The 27,553-nt window shown below is 46.8% G+C and overlaps 1 protein-coding gene, 1 long non-coding RNA gene and 1 other non-coding gene across 6 annotated transcripts in view; 2 read left to right on the forward strand and 1 right to left on the reverse strand.

Moving 5' to 3' along the window:
• The first annotated feature begins 1,478 nt into the window (after positions 1–1,478).
• LOC116519434 lies at positions 1,479–3,666 on the forward strand. The gene is made up of 2 exons (XR_004256650.1): positions 1,479–1,606; positions 3,401–3,666. It is a non-coding gene; the product is annotated as an uncharacterized LOC116519434 (long non-coding RNA).
• A 4,611-nt stretch (positions 3,667–8,277) lies between these two features.
• On the reverse strand, positions 8,278–8,371 carry TRNAR-UCU. Its single transcript has 2 exons — positions 8,335–8,371; positions 8,278–8,313 (listed from the first exon to the last, which is right to left on the reverse strand). It is a non-coding gene; the product is annotated as a tRNA-Arg (tRNA).
• A 1,260-nt stretch (positions 8,372–9,631) lies between these two features.
• The window catches only part of SLC27A4 (solute carrier family 27 member 4), a 28,923-nt gene continuing 11,001 nt past the window's right edge, over positions 9,632–27,553 (forward strand). The window contains exons 1-7 of one of the 4 annotated variants that reach the window (XM_032232574.1): positions 9,632–9,824; positions 16,122–16,236; positions 16,561–16,727; positions 23,782–24,176; positions 25,748–25,906; positions 27,014–27,083; positions 27,228–27,319. In XM_032232574.1, coding sequence (XP_032088465.1) covers positions 16,567–16,727; positions 23,782–24,176; positions 25,748–25,906; positions 27,014–27,083; positions 27,228–27,319 — 877 coding nt within the window. In that variant the 5' untranslated portion in view covers positions 9,632–9,824; positions 16,122–16,236; positions 16,561–16,566. Of the gene's footprint in view, positions 9,825–15,784; positions 16,237–16,560; positions 16,728–23,781; positions 24,177–25,747; positions 25,907–27,013; positions 27,084–27,227; positions 27,320–27,553 lie in introns of those variants that run through there. The other 3 variants (XM_032232573.1, XM_032232575.1, XM_032232572.1) reach the window with 3 other exon arrangements.

The following is a 27,553-nucleotide window of genomic DNA, read 5'->3' on the forward strand; positions in this document are numbered from 1 at the left end:
CCTCCCTCCCCTCTCTCCATCTCCCTCCTCTCTTCTCTCTCTCCCTCCCCCTTCCTTCCTCCCTCCCACCCTCTCTCTCTCTTTCTCTCTTTCTCTCTCTCTCTCTCTTTCTCTTTCTCTCTCTTTCTCTTTCTCTCTCTCTCTTTCTCTCTCTCTCTCTCTCTCAGCAGCCTGGCTGAGGGACTCCGATATGCCTTATTTTTAGATCAAGAGGGGTTGAGAACTTTGCCCTTCTACACACATTCCTTTCCTCTTTCCATTACGTGGGCATTTTCTCTGCCCCACCCCACCCCAGTTTCATTTCTCCCTGGATCAAAAAAGTTCAGGGACTCAGAGACCAATCTTCTAAGGCGGGGTCTCCAACCTTGGCAACTTTAAGACTTGTGGACTCCCAACTCCCAGAATTCCCAGCTGACTGGGGAAACGGTTGTAAGTCCATTTTTTTCAGCGCCATTGTAACTTTTTATTATTATTTTTTATGTACAAACATACAAATACACACACACAGAACTGTTCTGACCCCCCTTGTCCCACATCAACACACTCCAAGCCAAAGATAAGTTACGGCATTTAATTAACAGACGGACAGGTCCTTGGCAGCAATCCAGCACAGACAAGCTTGGGCAGCAATCCAGCACAGATAAGGCTTGGCAGCAATCCAGCCTGCCAGGCTCACAATAATGTTCTCCAACATTAGTTCCTACGTTGACGTCTGCAAAAGGGGCGTGTGCACAAGCAGTCCTTTTATAGTCTGGAGAGGAGCCTAATGACCACCAGCTGAGTGCAATTACCTCCTGTAACTGCGCAACTGTTCCTTACGCCTATTAGCTCTTTGGTGCCGGGCATCCAGGAACAACTCACTACTGACGTCAGGCTCACTCTCCCTTGTCTCCTCCCCACTGGTCCAAGGCTCAGGCGCCTCCTGGTGGCCAATCAGCCTCTCTGCGCCCTGCTCGGAGTCGGAACCCTGTCCAGGGTCCTCCACACCCTCCAGAGCCGACTCATAGGGCCCCTCGTTGTCGGAGTCTGGTGGCAGCTCCAACAGCTCCTGCTGGGCCACAACACAGAACTTAGACGTAAACTACATTTACACAGTACATTGGAACTTCATGTTCCTTCTAATAGCAGTATCAAATTGGTACAATTCTCCTTCTAATATATTTCATTTGAGTTTCACCATTTTAACCCTCTTATTTTACTCATCTGTCTGATATATTGGGTGATTACCTCTAATAGCGCCGTCGTAACTTTAAACGGTCACTAAAACGAGCTGTTGTAAGGCGAGGCCTTCCTGTGCATCTCTCCTTTGCCAATCCAGGCCACGAAACCCAAATCTCAAAAGCATTTTTCTTTCCTTCTTATCCCTAAAAAGAGATAAGGCAAAGACTTAAATGTTTCTTTCTGCTGTTTTCTTCCTGTGCTGGGCGCAAACCACGTTTCTCTTAATGATCGTTCCATGGATCCTCCAAGGAGGATCGCTGATTTTCTTGCTTCTCTGATGCTCTTTCATAGGGGAAGTGGTGGTCAAGTGGTTTGAGGCGGTCCAGACTGGCCTGCCCATGTGCATTCTGGGAGCCCTCTTCGGTCCTTTACGCTTAAATACCAGGTCAGTTGTGAATTTTGTAAATGCGAGCTTATTGGCTGGCATATCTTCCGATTGAAATCATGGCCTTGATACCCATTGATGTACACACCCATGTTGTGGCTCTCCAGCAGCGCTGGCAGCAGATTCAGACAGTGAGGAGGTTGGGGAGGAAGATGGGCCAGTCCTGGAGTCTGGGGAAGGCTCTGCGGAGGGCTCTGTGTCGGAGGCAGAGAGGGGGCCAGAGCTGTATGCCACCTATCAGCTGCCTTCAGAGCCAGACATCAGTGAGGCAGAAGAACAGCTGGAGCCTGTTCCCAGTGTGGGCATGCACAGAGCTGTCAGAAGAAGGGAACAGCTAAAGGAGTCAACTTGGGAGTAAGGCCACAGGTGGAACAGTGAATGGTCCCTCCCAGAGGAAACAAAAGAGGAGCAAAAGGGGAGTGGAGTTTGCAGGAGACAATTAGTTTGCTTCATTGGTTTGTGACTCTCCAAGACTCCTTGCCAAGTTTTGCAGATGTTGGCCTGGCAGCTCTCCAAGCCAGATAAAGTCTGTGACTATAAATCCTCCCTTGAAAGACTTTGCTAGAGGTGAATGAGCAGAATTCACATACAGTTAATAAAAGGGGTTTTTGTCGGGACAAGGAGTTTGCTTCGGGCTCTCGGGAAGCCTCGGTCAGGACAAAACATTGCATTGTGGAGCTTGGGTGAAACTCTTATCCTTGATTGATCAATTGGATTTCCTAATTGATCCTTCAAAATTATTGCCTTGCCTTTTTCAAGGTGTCAGCAGCTGATTATCTTCTTCTAATTAGACTTCTAATTATCATTTTTGGCTTAATGTTAAAAAAAAAATCCAAGAAGATTAAAGGTTGCACAAAAGGTGAGATTTGCAAAAGTCTTACGAAGATCTTGTTTTGGTCCAAAAGCATCCTTAATAAGGAATGTCCCAAATATATGGGGAAGTTTTGTGTTTTGGAGTTTCTGCCAGTGTATGATTCATGCAAAGAGCATAAGGATTTATCGGGCACCCCTTTGTGGCGGGTAAAAACTCTTTGTAAGATCGTAGTAGCTATGCAATCCATGGGAAAAGTCAGTTAAACACAGGAAAGAATATTTGTCTGAGCAGTTTGTCTGACTGTTGTTTTTTTTAAACTATCCAGGCCTAAGAACAATCTGGGGAAATAGACTAGACAAATGCAACCTTCATCCGATGCCTTCATTTTAATACAGGGCTCAGTTAAATCACTGGGATTAAATTGGATTAAACATGGCACCACCTGTTGAGAAGATTTTATATAGGTCGGCTCTTGGGGAGTGAAGGAGACCTTTCCAGCCTCAAGTGCAGCAGCTTTTTAATCTTTCTATTTTCTACTTTTTCCCCTTATCTTCTATCATCTTCTTATATATATAAAAATGGCTGTGTGTGTGCCTGTATATTCCAGTATAATTCTGGAATGCCTCGAGCAACTTGGTACAAAGATTATTTACTCTCTGGAAACAAATACTTGGGGGGGAGGGAAGACACCCCTGACACCCCTCAGGGTGTGTGTTCTGTTAAGATACAGTCTGTTGTGCCTTAAAACGGCTTCTACCAAACTGCCGTAAAATGGCTTCTACTGTACAGTGCTGTGGAGTTGCCATGGTAACGGCTTCACAATACTCCATAAGGGGGCTCCCTCTGGTAAGGGGAAAAATCCACATCAGAAATTGCGGCGACGTTCATGGAAGGAGGGTTTGGGATAAATAAATAACCAGGCTAGTTTTAAATAAATAAAATCAATCCTTTCCCCGTTTTTATTTCCTTCCTTTCCCCAGAAAGTGGCAGCTTTTGACTGCGGAGCTCATCCCGTGGGCTGTCCAGAGCGGACAAAACGCAACCTGCATCTTGAATTTTTATTACGAGAAACGCTGGGAGCAAACGGTGGAATCTCTTCGCCGTGAAATCGGCATTCTGCCACCTCCGGGGATTCAGGTTTGAGCTTCCACAGGCTGAACGAGGGGAATACCTGAACGGAGGCCAAACTGCTTTCAGGAAATTAAACTCTGGAAATTAAACCCTCTCCGGCCAGGGGTGAAATCCATCAGGTTCTGACAGGTTCTGGAGAACCGGTAGCGGAAATTTTGAGTAGTTTGGAGAACTGGCAAATGCCACGTCTGGCTGGCCCCAGAGTGGGATGGGAATGGAGATTTTGAAATATCCTTCCCCTGCCACGCCCACCAAGCCACGCCCATGCCCACCAAGCCACGCCCACCAAGCCGGTAGTAACAAAATTTGAATTTCACCACTGCTCTCCGCCAAGCGTAGGGTGTTTGGGACCCTGTCTTCTTCATCAGTGGGGCCCTCCCATCCCCAACTTCTCCTCCTTCCGCCCGAACTATTAAAAGAAAGTTTAAAAACCTAGAAATATCGCAACCTTGACACTATAAAAACGGAGAAGATATTGCTGGTACCCTTGCGGAAAAGATGGAACTATGAAAACAGCTGTCGAAATTCGTTCTTCAGCTCCTAAGAGTTTTTTTTTTATGGTTCAAGTTTTCTTTGACATGCCAAACATGGATCATGTCTCTTAGCAGTTTCATTCTCGCAAAAGCATTTTTTTTTTGTGGGTTTGGATCGGAGATTCCTTTAATGTGTAGGATGCCCCTCAACGCTTCATCTCCCTCGATCCCCAATCTTTTTCCAATAATTTTCATCCCTTCCTGTCGCTCAAATCCCTTGCGAAGATGATTTGTTGATGACCAGCCCAGAAAAGGACGGAAGACATCTTAATTTCTGCCTTGAGTTGTTTACGTAGAAATCCCCTCCGTAAAGCAGATTGAAGTGATAAATTGGATTACACAAGTCCTTGTGTTATAGGGCAGGTACGCAATATGCAGAGCTAATCTGAACCGGGGCGTATTTTCTCTCTATATTCCCGATAGGGTGATGATACTTTGTAGATTTTATCTTACCTTCCCAGGTTTCTGCTTCCTTAAAATACCCTGTGACCCAAAACTTCAATATCTTTATAAAATATATATAGTTTCTCATCCCAGTTTTTAAATAAAGTTTGCAGAATGATTCCTGTTGCACTTCTCAGTTCTGCTTCCTTTGGAAAAAAGAGCAAAGTCACAATTCTGGGTTTGTAAACTACGGTTTATCCATGCCAGGTTCACCCAACCGTACTGAAGCCAACCTGGCTTGTTTGTTGGGGATCGAGCCATTGGTGCTTGTTCAACAAACCGCGGTTTCATAAATAATGGGCTAACCTCTCCGAGCGCCACCTCTGTTTTGTTACGAATGATCTTGCTGTCAATAGTTTCATTCACGGGAAATATGCATATATATATATTTACAGTTGTTAAAAATCGTCTAAATTCAAACACCGGGCTAAAAATTAGGGGTTGAAAGCCAGCTGTGTTTGCTGCAACCACGACACCCCTCCCGCGCGCTTCCCCATCCCCTGCGCATGCGTGCACGACCTCCCCCCATGCCTTGTTTTGGGCTTAGCAGGCCTCCCTGAAGCCTCCTGGGATCAAAAATAGGCTGTGGGGGGGTGCCAACCCATGCTCCCCCACCCCCTACACATGCATGCAACCCCCGCCCTCATGCATACATGTGTGACCACTCACACCGCGTGGATGTGCGCGCGTCTCCTGCATATACGGCAGAGACCCAAAAATCAGCTGGCTGGTGGGAGGCGCCCGTGCATGCACAGTGGAACTGAACTGGGGCGACAGCTCGCATGCCGGCAGGGAGGCCTCCGCGTGCCACCTGTTTTCACGCGTGCCATAGGTTCGCCATCACGGGTCTAAACTCTCGAAAGGCAGGTGTTCAAAAGGAACTTTTTAGTTCCTAGAAGAAGTGATAGCAGGGCAGGCAAAGCCTGCTCTGAATTCCCTCCCAAACTGCACCGTTAGGAACAGAGCTCTAGAATTCCTCCAGTTCGAATGTGGATTTCAGCCCATCAGGTATGAAGATGTTTATTGTGACGGACCGTCCTGAGAGCCAGATAAAGGATCCGTTCCCGTGGTCTTCTTCCCCTTTCAACCAACGGACACGATCCACCTGCCCCCCCTCCTTATTTCATTCCCCAAAAGGTGAGAATATTGTATGGCTGCTTACGCTGCCAGGAAAAAGGTTATAAAATACAGCTTATCCCCATGCTACCCTCTTCCCTCCATATGAATGGCAGTATCACGTCAGATAAGTAAGGGAAGCGGTGGATTGTCGATCAGAAAGGTCAGCAGTTGGGCGGTTCGAATCCCTAGCACCCCCTAACGGAGTGAGCTCCCGTGAGTTCTCCCAGCTTCTGCCAACCTAGCAGTTCGAAAGCACGTAAAAAATGCAAGTAGAAAAATAGGAACCACCTTTGGTGGGAAGGGAACAGCGTTCCCTGCGCCTTCGAAGGCGTTGAGTCATGCCGGCCACATGACCACAGAGACGTCTTCGGACAGCGCTGGCTCTTCAGCTTTGAAACGGAAATGAGCACCGCCCCCTAGAGTCGGGAACGACTAGCACAGATGTGCGAAGGGAACTTTTACCTTTATCATGTCAGATATCTGACAACTTTATGGTAATAAATATTTTGATGCGTGTGAGGGAAGCGCATTTTTCCTTGGGAGAACAAATGCAACGTCAGATATTCCAGTCGGGAAGGATTCCAATGATATATTCATATCTTAGATAAGGTTAAAAAAACAACCATGCGAAATTACTTATGCAAAAGGGCCATAATTACACGGAGGTGGTAGGTTGGTTGCTGTGAAACAGTTTCCTCTTCCTTAGAGCAAAACAAGACAGGTCGTCCTCAACATACGACCACAGTTGAGCCTAGAATTTAGGTGGCTAAGTGAGGAAATCCGTGAAGTGAGTCTTGCCCCCTTTTACGACAATTCTTGCCATGTTTGTTAAATGAATCACTGGTGGTTACTCACCCGGTCGTTAAGTGAATCAGGCTTCCTGGGTTCTTTGCGGGTCAGAAGGTCGCAAAAGGGGATCGCGTGACACCAGGGTCCCTTCCAACTTCCTTCCTTCTGTCCTGAAATGTCATAGGGTCTCCTGCTTGAGCAGGGGGCTGGACTAGAAGACCTCCAGGGTTCCTTCCTTCCTTCCTTCCTTCCTTCCTTCTTCCTTCTGTCCTGAAATGTCATAGGGTCTCCTGCTTGAGCAGGGGGCTGGACTAGAAGACCTCCAGGGTTCCTTCCTTCCTTCCTTCCTTCCTTCCTTCCTTCCTTCTTTCCTTCCTTCCTTCTGTCCTGAAATGTCATAGGGTCTCCTGCTTGAGCAGGGGGCTGGACTAGAAGACCTCCAGGGTTCCTTCCTTCCTTCCTTCCTTCTTCCTTCTGTCCTGAAATGTCATAGGGTCTCCTGCTTGAGCAGGGGGCTGGACTAGAAGACCTCCAGGGTTCCTTCCTTCCTTCCTTCCTTCCTTCCTTCCTTCCTTCCTCCCTCCCTCCCTCCCTTCCTTCCTTCCCTCTGTCCTGAAATGTCATAGGGTCTCCTGCTTGAGCAGGGGGCTGGACTAGAAGACCTCCAGGGTTCCTTCCTTCCTTCCTTCCTTCCTTCCTTCCTTCCTTCCTTCCTTCCTTCCTTCTGTCCTGAAATGTCATAGGGTCTCCTGCTTGAGCAGGGGGCTGGACTAGAAGACCTCCAGGGTTCCTTCCAACTCCCTCCCTCCCTCCCTCCCTCCCTTCCTTCCTTCCTTCTGTCCTGAAATGTCATAGGGTCTCCTGCTTGAGCAGGGGGCTGGACTAGAAGACCTCCAGGGTTCCTTCCTTCCTTCCTTCCTTCCTTCCTTCCTTCCTTCCTTCCTTCCTTCCTTCCTTCTGTCCTGAAATGTCATAGGGTCTCCTGCTTGAGCAGGGGGCTGGACTAGAAGACCTCCAGGGTCCCTTCCAACTCCCTCCCTCCCTCCCTCCCTCCCTCCCTCCCTTCCTTCCTTCCTTCTGTCCTGAAATGTCATAGGGTCTCCTGCTTGAGCAGGGGGCTGGACTAGAAGACCTCCAGGGTTCCTTCCTTCCTTCCTTCCTTCCTTCCTTCCTTCCTTCTGTCCTGAAATGTCATAGGGTCTCCTGCTTGAGCAGGGGGCTGGACTAGAAGACCTCCAGGGTTCCTTCCTTCCTTCCTTCCTTCCTTCCTTCCTTCCTTCCTTCCTTCCTTCTGTCCTGAAATGTCATAGGGTCTCCTGCTTGAGCAGGGGGCTGGACTAGAAGACCTCCAGGGTTCCTTCCAACTCCCTCCCTCCCTCCCTCCCTCCCTTCCTTCCTTCCTTCTGTCCTGAAATGTCATAGGGTCTCCTGCTTGAGCAGGGGGCTGGACTAGAAGACCTCCAGGGTCCCTTCCAGCTCGATTCTGATTATTTCTGATTTGTTCCTTTTAGCGCTGGCGTTGCCGCTTCCCCTGTGCGCCCACGTGCGCCCTGCTGGCGTTATGCAACCCACCCACCTCGTCTTTCTCGGGGTGGGGGTGGGGAGTGCGAGAGAGGAGAAAGGGAGGAAGGGGAACGAAGCAAAGAAGGGGGGGAGGTCAGAAGGACTCGACTTTCCCCCTCCCCTCTCTTCTCCGTCCCGTGAGAAAGCGTGCAAAATTTTTCCAAAACTTTTCTCTTTTTTTTTTTCTCTTCCCCAAAAAGTTTTTTCCAAAAAGCGGCGCTTTTTTTTTTAGCTTCTTTCTTTCTTTCTCTTTTTTTTAACGCTGGGGGAAAAAAATGCGACTCTGGTGGGACTCGAACCCACAACCTTTGAATGACTCCGTCCCGTCATTGATCTAGAAGTCCAATGCGCTATCCATTGCGCCACAGAGCCCTACGCGCTTTCGTTGCGCAGCCTGCCCGCCCTCTGCTCCGGCCCATAAGCCACGGCAGATGCTGCTTCCCCAGCCGCCGCTTGCTTTGCATTGGCCTCGCTGGAAAGAGGGGAGGGGAGCGATGGGGGCCATCCGCGCCCCCCTCCCCATTTGCAGAAGGAGGGTCTCTCTCCCCCCCCCGACCCCAAATGCCTGCCCACCCCCGCCCTCCCCTGCGTTGCTTTTCTCGTGCAACTTGGCGCATGGTGTGAATTGTGTGAGTTGCACGGGTGCAAATCCCTGGGAGGGGGTCTTGGGGAGGGTCTTTCTCCCCCTCCCGTGCAATTCTGCAGCGCCCCGCCAACTCCGGGACAATTTGCAGAGAGAGAGAGAGGGGAGAGAGAGGAGAGAGAGGGGGGGAGAGAAGAGGGGGGGAGAGAGAGAAAGAAAGAGGAGAGAGGATGCGAAGAGAAGAGAGAGGGAGAGGAAAGAAAAAGAAAGAAAGAAAGAAAGAAAGAAAGAAAGAAAGAAAGAAGAGAGGGTGATAGGGAGGAGAGAGAAAGAGAGGTAGGGAGAGGAAAGAAAGAAAGGAGAGATGATGAGAGAGGTGAGAGAAAGAGGGAGGGAGAGGGAAAAAAGAAAGAGAAAGAAAGGAGAGGGAGGGGGAGAGAAAGAGGGAAGGAGAGAAATGAAAGGAAGGAAGGAGAGGGGGAGAGAAAGTGGGAGGAAGAGGAATGAAAGAGAAAGGAGGGGGAGAGAGAGAGAGAAAGAGGAGAGGTAGAGATAGAAGAAAGGGAAAGAGAGAAGAAGAACAACAAGAAGAAGAAGAAAGAGGGAGAGAGAGGAAGAAAGAGAAAGAAAGAAAGAAGGAAAGGAGTGGCAAAGATTGAAGAAAGAGGGAAAGAGGAGAAGAAGAAGAAGAAGAAGAAGAAGAAGAAGAAGAAGAAGAAGAAGAAGAAGAAGAAGAAAGAAGAAGAAGAAGAAGAAGAAGAAGAAGAAGAAGAAGAAGAAGAAGAAGAAACGGAGCGATCCTCCCCCCCTCCAAGCCCCCCCATTCCCTTTCCCCCAGGGTCCCATGGCTGGGAAGACGGGAGGAAACTACAACTCCCGTCCTGCCTCGCGGGAAAGCAGCTGCGGGCGAGCGCGCCCCCTGGAGGATCCTCTGAGCTCTGCAAGCGCCCAAGCCTCTGCGAAGCATCCCCTTCGGAGGCTGCTTTGGAATTACGCCTCCTCCTCCTCCTCCTGCCGCCGCCGCCGCTGCCCTTCGCATGGAGAAGGCTGGGCCAGGCAGGTGCAAGCCGGGACGGGAAGAGAAACGCCGGTGGCTCAGCAGATTTGGGCTTTGCCGGCAGCTGGTGGAGGAGGAGGACGAGGAAGCAGCGCCCGATCCTGCGCTTGGGGGCTGCCACGCAAGGCTTGGAGCAACCCCTTCTCCTCCAAAGGGATGCGGGGAACGCCCGTGCCTGGCTGCAGGTGGGTGGCGGGGCAGGGCACGGGGAGGGGGGGTCTGGAGGGATAGGATAATAATGGGGAACAAAAGGGGGCGCTCCCCCCTGCAAGCCCCCCCCACCCAATCCCATCCTCTCTCCTGCTCCCCCAATTCAATGCAAGGTCTGGAAACAGGAACCAAGATGGGGAGGGGGAAGAGAAGAAGACCCCCCATCCCACCCAGTTTTGAATTGGGGAGGGGGGAGAAATAATCCAATGGTTCCCCCCCGCCCTTCCAGCTTGGTTCTTCACCTCCCCCCACCCCAAAAGAAACCAGACTCCAATTTCCTGGGTGGGTGGGGACTGTCTTCCCCATCAGCCCCCCTCCCCAATGTGGGCGAGGGAGGCGGGGCTCCGCCAGAGCCAGTGGGGGGGGTCAAGTGTAGAATGCAACAACCTCCCCCCCTCCCCTTTTCCAAGCATTGCAGCAAAATCCTTGCCCGTTGGGCCCGTCCCTGCTTCACTCAGAAGGAACCCCCACCCCAATTGTGGGTGATCCAATTGAGGGGATCTTCCAGCCCTCTAATGATGTGCGTGAGGGGGCGCCCTGCGTTGGCATTGCCAAGGCAATAGTGTGTTTGTGGGTCTGTGTTGCGGGTAGTTAATGGAATGCCGAAAATGCCATGTGTTGAGCTTTTGCCAACAACTCCACAATATTGGCAAAAGGGGAAGGAGAAAGGGGCGGATAGGATGAGGAGCGGAGATCTCCCCTCCCTCCCCCAATGGGTTTAAATCATCTTTAAGCCTCTCCCCCCCCCCCTCTCCCCAGCATCAAACATGCACAATCAAACGGCTGGACGAGGCTGGGAAGCTCTTCTCCGCCCCTGCGGTAGAAAATGCGGGGTGAGGTTGCAAAATAGCCCCTTCTTCCCCCCCCCCAAACCCAGCCTTGCCAGCTTTTACGCCACAGCGGCCTGGTACTACAAAGCCCATCCAGCCAGTCTGCTGGGAGATCAGATCGGGAGAGAGAGGTCAGCACGAGAACGCTCATGGTTATAAAACACTTGCTCTGGATTTAATCTCCCCGCATCGCTTTAGTGCCTTGCTTAGCGTAACAAGGTTGGAAAGGGGACCTCAGAGGCCTTCTAGTCCAGCCCCCTGCTCAAGCAGGAGACCCTCTCCCAAACCGATCCGGATAAAAGGCTGCCCAGTGTCTCCCCCGGCAACTTAAAACCCCAACAACAACAATTTCTTTAAAAAAACAATAAACCTGCACAGGGCAAAAGAGTGGGAAGATCTTAGCCAACACACTTCCACATTTCAAATCACGTTTTACAAGTTTCCTGAGCCATTCCGCCTCTCGTGCTTCTTGATTTCCGCTTGTGTTGGAAACTGAAACTTTTCTCTGGCTTTTACAAGGTCACAGAGAGGGGTTGGATTGGGTTTGCTTCCTCCTCATTTGGCAGGTAAAATGGTAATCCGTAAAAACAGAAGAGAAATTCTTTTGTTGGGCCAAGTGTGATTGGAGACACGAGGAATTTGTCTTTGGCGCAGAATATGCTCTCAGGGTACATGAAACGGAATGAATGAAAGATTTTTCCCGGGGAACCCATGGATAAGTTGACATTATTTGTTGAGGTCTACAACTTTTGGATCCCGTTTGAATCGGGATCAAACTTGACTCTGCCCAGGGGGGATTTCAAAAGTTTTGGGGTAACCCTGCCTGTGTGATGAATTTACGCCTCGTTGTGTACAGTGGGGAAACAAGCAGTGGAGTGAATTCAAAAGACTTTAGCCGCGCTAAAGGGGTTAGGACAGTGATGGCTAAACTTTTTGTTGGCCCGCAGAGAGGGGTCGGCGTGCTTGCCATAGGTTCAACATCATGGGGTAGGAGGTTGTGTGAACGTGGCTGATAGTAGAAGATGGGTTGGGGGGAAGGAAGGGAAATGCAATTACGCCCACTTGCCATTTTTAAAAGAGAATGCATTGATAGAGCATTTTTAAAAGGGGACAGCGGCCTTCCTTGCAATGAACATGCAGAAAATACAGCCGTTCAAGAAATCGTAGGTACGAAGATAGAAGAGGGGCAATGTTTTAAAATTAGTTTCCAGCAGGGAAAATGTTGTGGCCCGCCGGCAGCCATCGAAGCTGGCAGCAGATTCAGACAGTGAGGAGGTTGGGGAGGAACCTGGGCCAGTCCTGGAGTCTGGGAAGGCTCGGATGAGGGCTGTGTGTTGGAGGCAGAGCCGTGTACCAGTTATCAGCTGCCTTCAGAGTCAGACATCAGTGAGGCAGAAGAACAGCTGGAGCCTGTTCCCAGTGTGTGCATGGGCAGAGTTGCCAGACGAAGGGAGCAGCTAAAGAACAGGGGTTGACTTAGGAGTAAAGCCACAAGGGGACGATGAATGGCCCCTCCCAGAGGAAATAAAAGAGGAGCGAAAGGGGAGTGGAGTTTGCAGGAGACCATTAGTTCGCTTCATTGGTTCGTGACTCTTTGAGAGGCCTTGCCAAGTTCTGCAGAGATCAGCCTGGCAGCTTTCCAAGCCAGATAAGGTCTGTGACTGTAAATCCTCCCTCGAAAGACTTTGCTGGAGGTGAAGGAGCAGAATTCACAGTCAATTATTAAAAGGGGTGGGTTTTTTTTGTCGGGACCAGGAGTTTGCTGAAGCTTCGATCAGAACAGAGAAAATCACCTGAATGCACTTGTCTCAGTGGGAGAAGCAGGGAAGTTATTGTGCCATCAAAGCCAGTCACACGGAGTCAGTTGGGAAGCCGTGTTGAGGGCATAATTTTCTGCTTAGCCAAGTAGAGAGCTTTATGGAAGGGCCCACAGGAACAGATTGCCCAAGATCAAAACGTGGTGTGATGAGCATCTAATCTGGAGAGGGAAGGGCATGGCCCCTATCAAAAGCATCCCTGGGAAAATATATATATATATATATTAAAAGGATGCTTCAGCTGGAAACGAGACGCCTGGTTAGCATATGCAAAGGAAGGAAGCAAGGGAGGATCTGATCACAATCCCTGAGCGCATTCATGAAGGTGGCAGCAGAGATGAGGAGGTGGCTACGGATTTGGTCCTGAGTTGGCCTCCAGAAGGAAGTTCTGGGCATCATCAGCTGGAAATCATCAGCAAAGCTAAGACACCAGGCAAGCAGGTGAGGAAGAGAGAGTCCAAAACTCTATGGTGGGAACCATAGAGATGGGAGGAGGGTAGAGACTAGAGGAAGGATGAAGGTTTGGGATGTGGAAAAACCACCTTGAAGTTTCTCTTTCGGGGAATGGGGAGGGAACGGTTTCTAACAGCCATCCTCACGTTTGGGTGCTTTTTCAAAAGGCAACTGGACTTTGGTTTTCCTTGAAAAGGTTTCACTTCTCGTCCAAGAAGCTTCTTCAGTTCTTCAGAAGGCAACTGGACTTTGTTCTTCCTTGAAGACGCTTCGTCTTCAGAACTGAAGAAGCTCCTTGGATGAGAAGCGAAAGGTCTTCAAGGAAAAACAAAGCCTAGTTTCCCTTCTGAAGAACTGAAGAAGCTCCTTGGATGAGAAGTGAAACCTCTTCAAGGAAAAACCAAGCCTAGTTGCCTTCTGAAGATCTGAAGAAGCGAAACCTCTTCAAGGAAAAACAAACTCCAGTTGCCTTTTGGGTAAAAAAAAAAAAAAAGCACCTTTGGGCCAATCATGATTTGGATGACTGAAAACCTCCCTAGGACTTCAAGCTTGGATTGGCACCAGAAGAGGAGGCATTTCCCCAAACATTGGTTTTGGAAGATCATGGCACATGGAACATTTATTTCTTTATTCATCTCTAATAATTTATTAGCCTTGTGGTGAGATGTGAAGCCAAAGGACATCAGAAAGTCCATTTTTGGTAGGACAACTTTTTCTCTCTTGATTCTAGAAGGCATCTTCGGCTGAAGTCGGTCATCACTCTTGGGGGTTTGCAAAATCTTTCTCCCTGTTGCCCCAAGACGCCCCGTTTCACTTTGATTGCAAAACATTGCCTTTCATTTTAACGACAGCGACTGAAGCGAGCCAGCTTCAAACAATGGTTAATAATAGGCTTGTTTCAAGTATGTAGAAGAGTAAACATTATTTGTCCAGGAGCTGGAAATTGGCAAGTTTAAGGATGGTTTATTGCAAAGACAGCCCGCAGTTAACAATTTTACATGAAGAGATACAGTGTAGCATGAATGAAGTCTTTCCCTAATATTTTTTAATATAAAGGCCTTACAAAATAATGGAGTTGGATTAGAAGACCTCCAAGGTCCCTTCCAACTCTGCTATTCTATTCTATTCTATTCTATTCTATTTGGATTTTTTTAATTAGTTGCCAGCAGGAAAAAAATGTCAGAAACGTATTAGGCAATTGTTTTCTGTACCACTTTCCGTATTTTTCGCTCCATAAGACGCGCTTCTTTTCCTCTAAAAAGCGGGCAAAATCTTTTAATTAATTTTTCTTTTTCGGATGGGTGGCACACAATTTTAGCGTGTGCCCTGCTACCTTTGCCATCATGACTTCCAGGCGTGCTTCTGGATCATATATACATATACAGTATATCCAGGCATATGTATGTATGTATGTATGTATGTATGTATGTATGTATGTATGTATGTATGTATATAGGCCTGGCTAGTTGATTAGGGAGTTCGAATCCTTAGTATAAGTCTCCTGCGTGAGCAGGGTGTTAGACTGGATGACCTCCAAGGCTCCTTCCAACTCTCTTACTGTTAATTCTTTCAGGACTGCGGATCTGGAAAGCTGGTTTGCAAAGCCCAGGGTGGTTTTATCCAAAAGGAGAGACTTCCAGGACAGTTGCTATGAATATTATTTTTACAGTGACATCTAAATGAGCCATGATGCTTAATTCTTTTCTAGGCATGGTTTTTCTTTTCTTTAAAAACCTTTTCATCCTGTAGGGAACTTTTCACTTCCCTGTAAGGCATGTGAAGTTGTTAGCTTGGGCAAGGTGTACTTCCCCCACCCCAGCTTCGGGTTAAACTGCATTTTTCTTGGTTATAGATGGGTATATATATGGGTATATGCATGATGGTTAGCTTTTGAGAGCTGAATGCAACGAAATTTCATTTCAATGCATACTGATTAGTGTACATTTAAAGTGACAATAAAGTTGTATTTTATTCTGTTCTGTTTCATTCCATTCTATTCATTCCACTCTATTCTGTTCTGTACTATTCTATTCTATTCTGATTTCTCTTCTGTTCCAATTTCTCTTCTATTCTGATTTCTCTTCTCTTCTGTTCCAATTTCTATTCCAATTTCTATTCTATTATATTCTGATTCCTCTCTTCCCTTCTGATTTCTCTTCTCTTCTTGATTTCTCTTCTGTTCCAATTTCTATTCCAATTTCAATTCTATTCTATTCTAATTTCTCTTCTTTCTCTACTCTTCCCTTCTGATTTCTATTCTATTCTGTTCCAATTTCTTTTCAAATTCCAATTCCAATTTCTGTTCCAATTTCTCTTCCAATTTCTCTTCCAGTTCCAATTTCTCTTCCAATTTCTCTTCTCTTCTGTTCTTTAACTTTTGGAATGAAACCTCCTCACCTCCCTGCTCTTTTCGCAAACCGCACCTGAAGACTCATTATTTGAAAATTTCCACTTAAAGCTGGTTTCCTGCAGCGCTATTTCTTCAGGACGGCGCTGGAATGCGTTCAGTGTGATTTACAGTGAAATGAACTCCCAATAAATTGCAGTGAAATGTATTTTTATTATTAATACTCGAACGAATACTTATTCTTAATTTCACTTCATTAACTGAAGTTTTAATTAAAGTCTTTCATTTGATAGCGCGTTTTCTTCTTCCGCCTGTTCAATTTTAAAACTTCTCGGCTCGCGTGAAGCCTCAATAACTTTTGACTTGGTGCTGATATTTAGCTGGGAAAGGTAGAATTGCATGCTTTATTTAAAATAAGATTCTTTTGGACTTGGCTAAGTAAATAATAGATATGTGAGTCTCTACCGTTTAGAAAATTGAAGCCAGTTCAGCTTGGGAGCAAAGGTTTTACCGGTGCTATTTTTCTGAAGCGCTTGGGATTGGAACGATCGATTCAAATCAATCTTTATTACGGTCATAACCAGCATAAAGATTGGAGAGAAACTTGATTATTTCAGAGATGAGCAACCAAGGAAAAACTCAAAGAGGGATCTTATCTTGCATAGAATCTCCCCCATCATCAAAGAAGAGTCGTAATCATAACTAACCGGTTGTAATTATTGTAATTGCAGCTGCTGTCACCTGGAATCCCCTTTGGACTTTTGGCCTAAATCTTTGGACTTTTTTAAACTCTCTCTCTCTCTCTTTTTTTTTTTTTTAAATCAGGTGATGATCCCCGCAGCGTCCTCTCCATTTGGGAAAAGTGACACGAAGGAAGCAGTGGTGGAAAAATTGTAATAATCGGAGGATTAATTACGACCGGGAGCCTGCTTTTCTCACAGTATGTTTGCCTCCAATTGAATACGTGTGGGTTTGGGTTTTTTTTTTTCAAAATTAATCGAAGGAACAAATTTTAGCAAAGAAAAACGGAGGTCCAGCTTAAAGAAATATTTGCGCAGGATTTATTCTATCAGCATCGCTTCGGTGCCTTAGTTAGAACATAGAATAACGGGGTTGGAAAGGGGACCTCAGAGGCCTTCTAGTCCAACCCCCTGCTCAAGAAAGAGTTCTGGATAAACAGCAGTTTCTTCTTGAAAACTTAAAATGGGAAATTTTCTTTTTTTTCCTGTTTTCTTTTTTTTTTTCCCCTTCCTTTTTCTTTCAGGCCAAAATGATGCGTTGGGTGGGCCTCCTTTCATTCTCCGTCGTATTCCGGCTGTTTTTTGACCTGCCCTGGGTTCAAATTGTGCCAGCCCTTCTCATATTCTACTTGGGCTCCGGTGGATGGAAGTTCCTCCGCATTTTCGCCAAGACCATCAAGCGAGATGCTATGTAAGTCACGCTGCTTCTTCCTTCCTTCCTTTCCCTGTGAATAGTCCCCCGACGTACGACCGCAACTGACTTCAAAATTTCTGTGGCTGAGAGAGGCCGTTAAGTGAGCTTTGCCCCATTCTTCGGCCTTCCTTGCCACCGTTGTTAAGGGGAATCCCTGCACTTGTTCAGCTCGTCCCACGGTCGTTAAATGAATCTGCCTTCCCCATGGACTACGCTTGTCAGAAGGCCGCAAAGGGGGATCACGTAACCCTGGGACATGGCGATCGTCATAAGTACAAGCGAGTTGCCAAACGTCTGACCATGGGGATGCAGTCATAAGTGTGAAAAATAGTCATGAGTCACCTTTTTTTGATGCTGTTGTAATTTTGAACAGTCATTAAACAAACTGTTATAAGTCTAGGACTATCTATAAGCCAAATCTATATTATTATCATCATTATTATTATTATTATTATTATTATTATTATTATTATCACAGCACTTTCTAACAGCCAGCTTCCAAAACACTCCGATCAGATCAGCCCAGCATCTAACAAACAGAGAGCTAACCGTCACTCTGGCTCCCTCTTATGGCCGATTGAGGGAAACAGTAACCAATCACATTTTACAGTATGATTTAAAGAAACAGGTATAGCATTGTTACATGATGCCAACCCAACCATTAGATTATATTCCTAACAATTATTATTATTGTTATTACACTTTATTCATTAAACATGAAACTCAGTCAACTGAACATTCAAAAGTTCATCACAAATACCATTGACTGGTGCTTATGGTTGATACTATTATTATTATGTGGTTAATCTTTGGTGAGATTCACAGCCTTTGGGGCTGGTTGGTAGCTCAACAACTCGAATCCTAACCAAGGACCTAGGAACTGTTAAGGTAACGTCGGAGGATATAAGCTGTTCCGAGTAGGGTGGTTTTTTGTAGAGTCAGAATGTTCAAGTCAGGTAAATTTAAAATTTCCAAATAGCGAGGTAGCCCTTCAGGTATTGCTCCAAGGGCTCCAATTACAATCGGGACAACACACAATTTCTTTTTCCACAGTCGCTCAACTTCAATTTGCAAGTCCCGGTATTTTGTGATTTTTTCTTGCTGTTTTATCTTCAATTCGTGCATCTCCAGGTATTGCAATGTCAATGAACCATACTTTTTTTCTTTTCAACTATGTTATGTCAGGTGTGTTGTAGTCCAAGTGCCTGTCAGTCTGAATTCTGAAGTCCCACACGATCTTGACTTTCTCATTCTCTAAAACCTTCTAAACATGATGTTCCCAGTGGTTTTTGCTGTACTCAGATCCAAACTTTTCGCACAATTTCCAGTGAATGGTCTTAGCAATGCGGTCATGGTGTTGTAGGTAGTCAGCTTGTGAAATTTTGCTGCACCCACTGATCAAGTGGTCGACTGTCTCGTCTTTCTCATTACAGAGGCGACATTTGCTGTTGATGGGTTGAATTTTTGCCTTCATGCAGTTTGTGGCTAAGGCTTGTTCTTGAGCTGCCAAAATAAAGCCTTCTGATTCTTTTTTCAGTACTCCTGATCTTAATCAGTTCCAAGTTAGCTTTTTGTCAGCTTTGCCTTCAATACTTTTCAAGTGTTGGCTATGCATAGCTTTGTTTTTCCAATTTTCAGCTTGCTTCTCAATTACTTCTTTCTTATATTCAGCTTTTAACTTAATTGTCTTTAAAAGGCCTCCTTTATTTACTTCCTTAATCATTGGTTCTTCACTTTTCTGGATGTAATCATTCAAGCTGTGTTTTTCTTCTTCCACAGTCTGTTTTACTTGTAGAAGTCCTCGACCACCCTCTGCTCTTAATAGATATAATCAGTCAGCATCGCTTTTAGGGTGCAAAGCATGATTCATTGTCATAAGCTTCCTTGTTTTTCTGTCCAAATTGTCCAACTCCATCTGGGTCCGGTCAATTATTCCTGCAGAATATCGAATCACAGGTATAGCCCAGGTATTTGTGGCTTTTATGATGTTTCCTCCACTCAATTTGGACTTTAATATCTTGCGAATTCGTCGAATGTGCTTGGCTGAAGTTAATTCTTTGACTTTATTATGCATTAAGTCAGAGGCCTCTAAAATCCCCAAGTACTCGTAGCCTTCTTCTGGTTTTACTGCCTTTATCATTTTTTCATTCTCAAGTTCTATTCCACCATCTTCTATGACCTTGCCTGCTTTGGTTGCCATTGTTGGACATTTGTCAATTCCAAACTGCATACCAATGCCTTGGCTAAATTCTTTTCTGCTTTCAATTAATAAATTCAGTTCAGCTTTTGTTTTACCAAACAGCTTCAAGTCATCCATGTATTATTATTATTATTATTTGTAGTGCATTTTTGAATGTTCAGTTGACTGAGTTTTATGTTTGGTAAATAAAAGTTAATCATCATCATCATCATCATCATCTTGATTTAACTTTGAGAAACAAATCGAGCTGCTAAAGTTTGGGGAATTCCTTTCCCTGGTTTGGTCTCTTTTCTCATTTTATTTTAGTTTTGCCAACCAGCTGCAGGAAAAGAGCAAAACAGGAGAAAATGAGCTTGAAAGGGTATTTATTTTTTGCGTCTGCTTAACCTTCGGCACAGCGTTCTGCTTTTCAGGGGTTATCGCGTTTATTGATTAACTCTCCCTCTGCAAAGCAACTCTCCGATTTGGGAGGGAGAAATATACATATATATATGTGTGTGTGTGTGTGTGTGTGTGTGTGTATGTATGTATGTATGTATGTATGTATATATATATATATGTTTTTTTATTTGTGCTGATAAATAAATAAAGATAAATAAATAAACAAATATATATATTTGTTTTCTGAGGTTTTCGTGAGTGTTAGTATGTAGGTCTTTGGTTGTTCGGGTTTTCTCCCGCGTAAAATTGGAGGTGTCTTGGCGACGTTTTGACGAAGTCTCATTCGTCATCTGGAAGCACGAAGCCTGAAGATGACGAATGAGACTTCGTTGAAACGTCACCAAGACACCTCCAATTGTACGCGGGAGAAAACCCGAACAACCAAACACCTACATATATATGTATGTATGTATTTATGTGTGTGTGTGTGTGTGTGTGTGTGTATGTATGTATATAGTCACAACTATATATATATATAGTCACAACCCCTGGTAAGCCCCAATTATGGGAGGCAGCTAACTGCTTCCATCATCTGTCAATCGGCTCGTCACAAGAGTCCATCACGACAGATAAAAAATAAAACACACAAACACACACACACACATATATGTATATGTATATGTATATATTGTTGTATTTGTGCTGATAAATAAATAAAGGGAGACTAGTATAGATCTATTTCAAGCTATTTAGCTCTCATCAGCTAGCCATACCCTTACTGGGAATTGAACCTGGGCTATATTACATACTAGGCAGACTTCTTAGCCATTATATATATAAAATTTATCAGCACAAATGCAACACACACACAAACACACACACACACACACACACACACACACACACACATATATAATTGAAAAGGCACAAAAGGGAAAAACAGAAGGCAATCAAGGTTCAGGAATCGCTGGCCGATTACATCAGCTCACCGTGGGCTGCCTGTGCATCAAACGCCTTCTCCGGTTAGGAATGTCTTAACCGGTTGGCAAAGCACATCAGGAAAAGGTGGCCGACCTGATTTCATGAGGCAGGGAGTTCCGCAGGCTCACAGGCACGAACAAAAACCCCTCGACGTGCAAAAGTAGACTCGGCAGAAAACCGAACAGGGAACGGATGCTAAAAGACCCGACGGCTTCATCTCTTTCAGCTAAACTTTTTTTTTTAATGTGGCTCGCGACTGGTTCTCGAGGCAGCGGCCAAATCTTCCCGGAAGACCCGTTCTGCATCGCTCTTACCCTTCCGAGGCATTAAAGCCCACACCCCACCCCATCCCCAGGCCATCTTTCTTCCTGACGTGCCCGATTTCCACACACACACCCCTGAAAAGCCGATGCCAAGGAGTCTCGCATCCTTCTGGCCCGACCAGTTTTTCCGGCTAATAAAAATCATAAAAGCCGAGAAGGTGCAACGCGGCAGTGGTTTGAACCTGGGAACTGGCAGACGTCGCAAAAGGCGTGCTGACTCTTATGGGACGGAGGCCAGGGGAAGCTGACAACCGCAATCCGCTTGTGTAGGCCGGGGAGAGTTGTGCAAGGTGTTTTTTTAAGCTCGTCAGCAACCGATGGTTGCGTTCGCCTCCTCCGCCGAGGCTGTCCTACCAGCTTTCGACATGGAACTGGAGGTGTGGGTTTGTGTCTGTGTCTCTCTGTGTGTGATTGTGCAGCGCACTGCACAGTGGCTGAGCTGTGGCTGGAGGTGCATGTTTGTGGGCATTGACGATGAGCGATTTCCTCTGCAGAGTCTCCAGCATTTGGGGACAACCTTCTCCATAGTTTGACAATTAAAAGTTGTATTCGTCGAACGCCAAATGCTGGAGGAGGGGGCTCCTTTGAGGCTGTCTAGACTCACCCCCTGGCTAAGGCGAGAAATCCAGAATGAGTCTCTTTTTGGCTCCGTTGAATGTTCTTGACCCTTCCTTCATTTCGAGATAGGGTTGAAGGGTTAGAAGGGAAGGAGGTTTGGGGGAAAGGAGAGGAGGAGGAGGAGGAGGAGGAGGAGGAGGAGGAGGAGGAGGAGGAGGAAGGAGGAGAACAATGACTGTGGGGTGCTTGGTGCTTTTTGAGCTTGGAGGTTTTCTTGCAGGCGTTTCACAACCCGACTTAGTAGCATCATCAATGCTGGAGCTGGGATTTGAGGAGGAGGAAGAGGAGGAGGAGGACTTGATGCTCTCTGAGCTTGGTTGTTTTCTTGCAGTCATTTCATTACCCAACTAGGTAACATCATCAGTGCTAGAAGGGAGTTGGGTTTAGAGAGAGGAGGTGGAGAGGAAGGGAGGAGGAGGAAGACGAGGAGGAAGATGAGGAGGAGGAGGAGGACGATTATCCTAGAAGGAAATTAATCAGTGGAATGAACTTGCCTCCAGAAGTTGTGAATGCTCCAACACTGGAAGTTTAAAAAAAGATGTTGGATAGCCATTTGTCTGAAGTGGTGTAGGGTTTCCTGCCTGTCCAGGGGGTTGGACTAGAAGACCTCCAAGGTCCCTTCCAACTCTATTATTCTATTCTATTCTACTCTTCTCTACTCTACTCTATTCTACAACAGTTCATTTAATGACTATTCAAAGTTATAACAGCACTCAAAAAAGCGAATTATCACCGTTTTTCACACTTGCAACCATTCTCGTAGCCCCACAGCCACACAATGGAAATTCAGATGATTGCACTTAGTTCATATTAATGACGGTCCCAGAACGAGGAAGTCAGCCATGTCACTAGCGTAAGAGCTGCAGGGATGCACTCAAATCATTGTGGCAAGAAAGGTCATAAAAATGGGGCAAATATATCATTTAACCAACGTCTCGCTGAGCCACCGAGATGTTGCAATCGTTGCTCTATTAACATGCCGAGTCTTTGCTTTCCACCTTGGCTCTACTTTATTTATTTTATTTATTTATTTAGTTTGTCAAACATGTACATTGACATTGAGCCTTTATTGATTAACCCTTGGGGGCACATCAAAAGTGCAAAGTTCCAAAAACACATCGTTACTAAAAATTTTGATCAAAGCAAATTTGAAGTGGGATGTGACAAAGCACAATTTAAAATGAAATTGGAATAAGCCGCGATTTAAAAGGGAATTGGAATGACGTACAGTCTAAAATGACATTGAAACAATTTAAGCTACAGATAAAATACGGCAAAACTATATTTCGGTGTCACTCCTGAAATCTACCCCCAATTGGTCCCACCTAGGCAGATCTCAACCAACCCATTTTGTTTGAAGTACTGTGTTAAATGTTATTTGCAGGTTCTCACTGCACATAAGATAAGTTAAATGTTATTTGCAGGTTCTCACTGCACATAAGATAAGTTATTTTGTTATTGGGCAGGGGGGGTGTCAAACATGTACAAGAGAACAGGTGTAAGTATGGACATGGATATGAAGAAGTATAAACATGTGGGAGGAATCTTGGAGTCCTAGTGGACAACCATTTAAATAGGAGCCAGCCGTGTGCAGCAGCTGCCAAAAAAGCCAACACAGTTCTAGGCTGCATCAACAGAGGGAGAGAATCAAGATCACGTGAAGGGTTGATACCACTTTATAAGGCCTTGGTAATAATGCCACATTTGGAATACAGCATCCAGTTTTGGTCGCCACGGTGTAAAAAAGATGTCGAGACTCTAGAAAGAGTGCAGAGAAGAGCAACCAAGAGGATTAGGGGATTGGAGACTAAAACATACAAAGAATGGTTGCAGGAATTGGGTATGTCTACTTTGATGAAAAGAAGGACTAGGGGAGACATGATAGCAGCCTTCCAATATCTCAGGGGCTGCCACAAAGAAGAGGGAGTTAAACTATTCTCCAAGGCACCTGATGGTAGAACAAGAAGCAATGGGTGGAAACTAATCAAGGAGAGAAGCAACATAGAACTGAGGAGAAATTTCCTGACAGTTAGAACAATTAATCAGTGGAACAACTTGCTTCCAGAAGTTGTAAATGCCCCAACACTGGAAGTCTTTAAGAAGGTGTTGGATAGCCATTTGTCTGAAGTGGTGTAGGGTTTCCTGCCTAGGCAGGGGGTTGGACTAGAAGACCTCCAAGGTCCCTTCCAACTCTGTTATTCTATTCTATTCTATCTTACCTCCATTCCATCTTCTATTACATTCCATCTTCTCTTCTATTCTCTTCTCTTCTCCTCCATCCCATCTTCTATTACATTCCATCTTCTCTTCTATTCTGAACAGAGGAAATGAGTACAAATAAATGGGGACAGTAGGACAGGGATTGAAGGCACACCCCCTTTACAGACCGCTTAGGAATGGGGTGAGGTCCACGGGAGACAGTTTGAGGTTGAAGCTGGGGTGGGGGGGATTTGAGGCTGCAACAACGGAGTCAGGTAGACCATTCCAGGCGTTGACCTTTGATGCGTTGACACTCTGACGCTTCTGCATTTCGTCCCGTGCTTGGTAGGACTGCCAGGACCGTCCTGTCAACCCGGCTGAAGATCTGGTGGCACGTGAAACACGGGGCCACCATCCCCAAGATCTTCCAGCAGACGGTGCGCAGACACCCGGAGAAGGCGGCCCTTGTCTTCCAAGGCACGGGAGAAACGTGGACCTTCCGGCAGCTGGATGACTATTCCAACCAGGTGGCCAACTTCTTCTACGAGCAGGGATTCCGCTCGGGGGACGCCATCGCCCTCTTCATGGAGTCCTGCAACCAGTACGTGGGCCTCTGGCTCGGACTGGCCAAGATCGGGGTAGAGGTGGCCCTCCTGAACTCCAACGTGCGGCAAGATTCCTTGGTTCACTGCGTCAAAATCTCCCACGCCAAGGCGGTCATCTTTGGAAGCGAGCTGGCTGAAGGTGAGGTGACCGCAGGGTGGGGAAGAGGAAAAAGGAGGGGAGATCAGGGGCTGGATCGGTCAAGAATGGTCAACCAGAATTAGTGGACTCTTTTCTTGGTAGAGAAAAATCAAGTCTTACACTTAGGCAAGAAAAACCCAAAGGAAACATATAAACTGGGTGAAAACAGGCTTAATAGTAGTGACTCTAAGAGGAATCTTGGGGTTTTAGTGGACAACCAGCTAAATAGGAGCCAGCCGTGTTCAACCAAAAAAGCCAACACAATCCTAAGTTGCATGAACAGAGGGATGCAATCAAAATCAAGGGAGGTACTAAAACCACTCTATAAAGCCTTAATAAGGCCACACCTAGAATACTACATCCAGTTTTGGTCACCACGCTATAAAAAAAGAGGTTGAGACTCTGGAAAGAGCGCAGAGAAGAGCAACCAAGATCATTAAGGGACTGGAGGATAAAATGAAGAACGGTTGCAGGAACTGGGCATGGCTAGTCTAGAGAAGAGAAGGACCAGGGGAGACAGGAGAGCATCTTCCAATATTTGAGGGGCTGCCAAAGAGAGGAGGGGGGTCAAGCTATTCTCCAAAGCCCCTTGAATGCCAGACAAGGAATAATGGATGGAAACTGACCAAGGAGAGATTTGACATGGAAATAAGGAGGAATTTTCTGACAGTGAGAGCAATCAACCCATGGAACTGAAGTTGTGGGTGTAGGGTCTTCTGCTTGGGTGGGGGGCTGGATTAGATTATCTACAAGGCCCCTTCCAACTCTGTTAATTTGTAAAGGACATCTAGAAAGAGACTCTAGAAAGAGGGCAGAGAAGAGCAACCAGGATGATTAGAGGACTGGAGGCTAAAACATATGAAGAAGGGTGGCAGGAACTGGGCATGGCTGGTCGAGTGAAGAGAAGGACCAGGGGAGACAGGAGAGCATTTTCCAATATTTGAGGGGCTGCCACAGAGAAGAGGGGGTCGAGCTATTCTCCAAAGCCCCCAAATGCCAGACAAGGAATAATGGACGGAAACTGACCAAGGCGAGATTCAACCTGGAAATAAGGAGGGATTTTCTGATGTGAGAACAATCAACCCATGAAACAGAACAGGAGGTTGTGGGAGCTTCATCCCTGGAGGCTTTCAAGAAGAGACAGCACTGCCATATGTCAAAAATGATGTAGGGTCTCCTGCTTGGGCGGGGGGTTGGACTAGATGAACTACAAGGCCCCTTCCAACTCTTAACTTTTACAAGGACTCGGTCATGGTTGTCTTCAAACCAGGCCTCCTGAAGGAGCCGCAATGATGGTGGTTTGCACTAAGCTCTGGTTTGTTTTATCTGGAGTCTGTTTCCTTAACTAGGATGACCGCAATCACAAGAACAGAAACATTCAGTTTAAAAGGGCAAGGGTGGTTTGCGATCTGCAATGGCTCAGCTCCTTGGAGCCAGCTGCTCCTCCTTCCCCCAGCCTACCTCACAGGGTCATTGTTCGGAGAAGAAACCTCCCGAGACGCCCCCACGAGCTCCCGAACGTAACCACACAAGCTGACCACAATTCTCTTTTTTTTCCCCTCTTCTCCTAGCCTTGCGGGACGTCCAGCCCTCCCTGGAGAAATCCATCTGTCTCTTCTGCTCCGGGGATCGGCAGACCGCCAACTCCCTGCCTGGGGTGGAAGATCTTGACTCTCTGATTGAGAAAGCCCAACACCAGCCCCCCAACCCACCAGACAAGGGATTCCTCGGTACGTGCTCAAACCCACAAAGAAGTGGTCCCTCTCTGTGCCCACCTCCCACAGATGGCTCTGTCCAGCTGCCAGGGCTTAGTTGGCACACTTCAGCCTGGATTTCAGGGGGAGGAGAGGTGGTTGATCCCCCCACGGTCCTCCCTCCCCAAAGGAGGATGAAGGGGGGTGGCCCGCCAGTGGCCATCGGAGCTGGCAGCAGATTTGGACAGTGAGGAGTTTGGGGAGGAAGATGGGCCAGTCCTGGAGTCTGGGGAAGGCTCAGATGAGGGCTCTGTGTCAGAGGCAGAGAGAGGGCCAGGGCCATCTGACAGTTATCAGCTGCCTTTGGAGTCAGACATCAGTGAGGCAGAAGAACAGCTGGAGCCTGTTCCCAGTGTGTTCATGCGTAGAGCAGCCAGATGAAGGGAACGGCTAAAGAACAGGGGTCAGCTGGGGAGTAAGGCCACAGGTGGATGATGAACGGCCCCCCCCAGAAGAAATAAATGAGGAGCGAAAGGGGAGTGGAGCTTGCAGGAGGCAATCAGTTCATTCCTGCATTCTTGCCAAGTATGGCGGCGTCTGAAAGATATCGGCTTGGCCACTCTCCAAGCCTGATCAAGGTCGGGAATTGGGAACTCTCTTGAAAGGCTGCAGGAAAGGAAAGACTTTGCTGGAGAGGAATTCACTGTCAATTAAATAAAAGGGGTTTATCGGGTCGAGGACTTAGCTTCGGGCTGCTGGGGACGCCTCGGTCAGAACAGAAGGTGGGAGCTGTGAAGAGCCAAGATCCTGTTCAAGCTGTAGAGAAAATCTTCTCAGGAGAGGGAAGAGTTGGGACAATGGAGAGCTGGCGCTCCAGAGAGAGATCTGGATGCAAAAATGCAGCTTTCTGAAGCTCGTCCTTTGCAAACCCCTGAAAATCTCCGTGTCCTTTAGCCAATGTCCTAAAGATCGCCATGTTCTTTGCAAACTTCTGCAGTTCTCCATTGTTCTTTGTGAACTTCTGAAGTCCTCCATGTTTTTGCAAACTCCAGAAGTTCTCCATTGTTCTATGTGAACTTCTGAAGTTCTCCATGTCCTTTGCCAATCTCCCTGAAAGTCTCTGTGTCGTTCTTTTCCCCCCAGATAAACTCTTCTACATTTACACGTCTGGAACGACTGGTTTGCCCAAGGCAGCCATCATCGTCCACAGCAGGTCAGTGAAAAGAGAGAGAGCGGGAGAGATTTTCCTGCGGTTCAGATCTCTTCTGCCGCTCTCCGTTTCCTCCGGAGCCCCCTCTGCGACGGACTGACCCACCCAAACTGACTCGGGGCTTTCTTCTCTCTTCTCTCGGAGCAGGTATTTCCGGATGGCGACGCTGGTCTACGGGGGCTTCCGCATGACGCCCGACGACGTGATTTATGACAGCCTCCCACTCTACCACGCGGCAGGTAACGCCCACGCTCTGGCTTCATGGCCTTATTTTTCATCTCCTGTGGTCGCTTCTTCTCTTTGCTCCCCTTCTTCCTGAAATAGTCCTCCCCAAGTAAGGTATCAAAGAAGAGGAAAGTCGACCAAAGTCTGTCTGCCTTCCTGCCTTCCTGCCTTCCTGCCTTCCTCCCTTTCCCTCTTTCTCTTTCCTTCCTTTTCTTCCTCTTCTGTCTCTTCTCTCCCTCCCTTTTCCT

The sequence above is a fragment of the Thamnophis elegans genome, chromosome 16 (assembly GCF_009769535.1).
Source record: "Thamnophis elegans isolate rThaEle1 chromosome 16, rThaEle1.pri, whole genome shotgun sequence".
Lineage (NCBI taxonomy): Eukaryota > Metazoa > Chordata > Lepidosauria > Squamata > Colubridae > Thamnophis > Thamnophis elegans.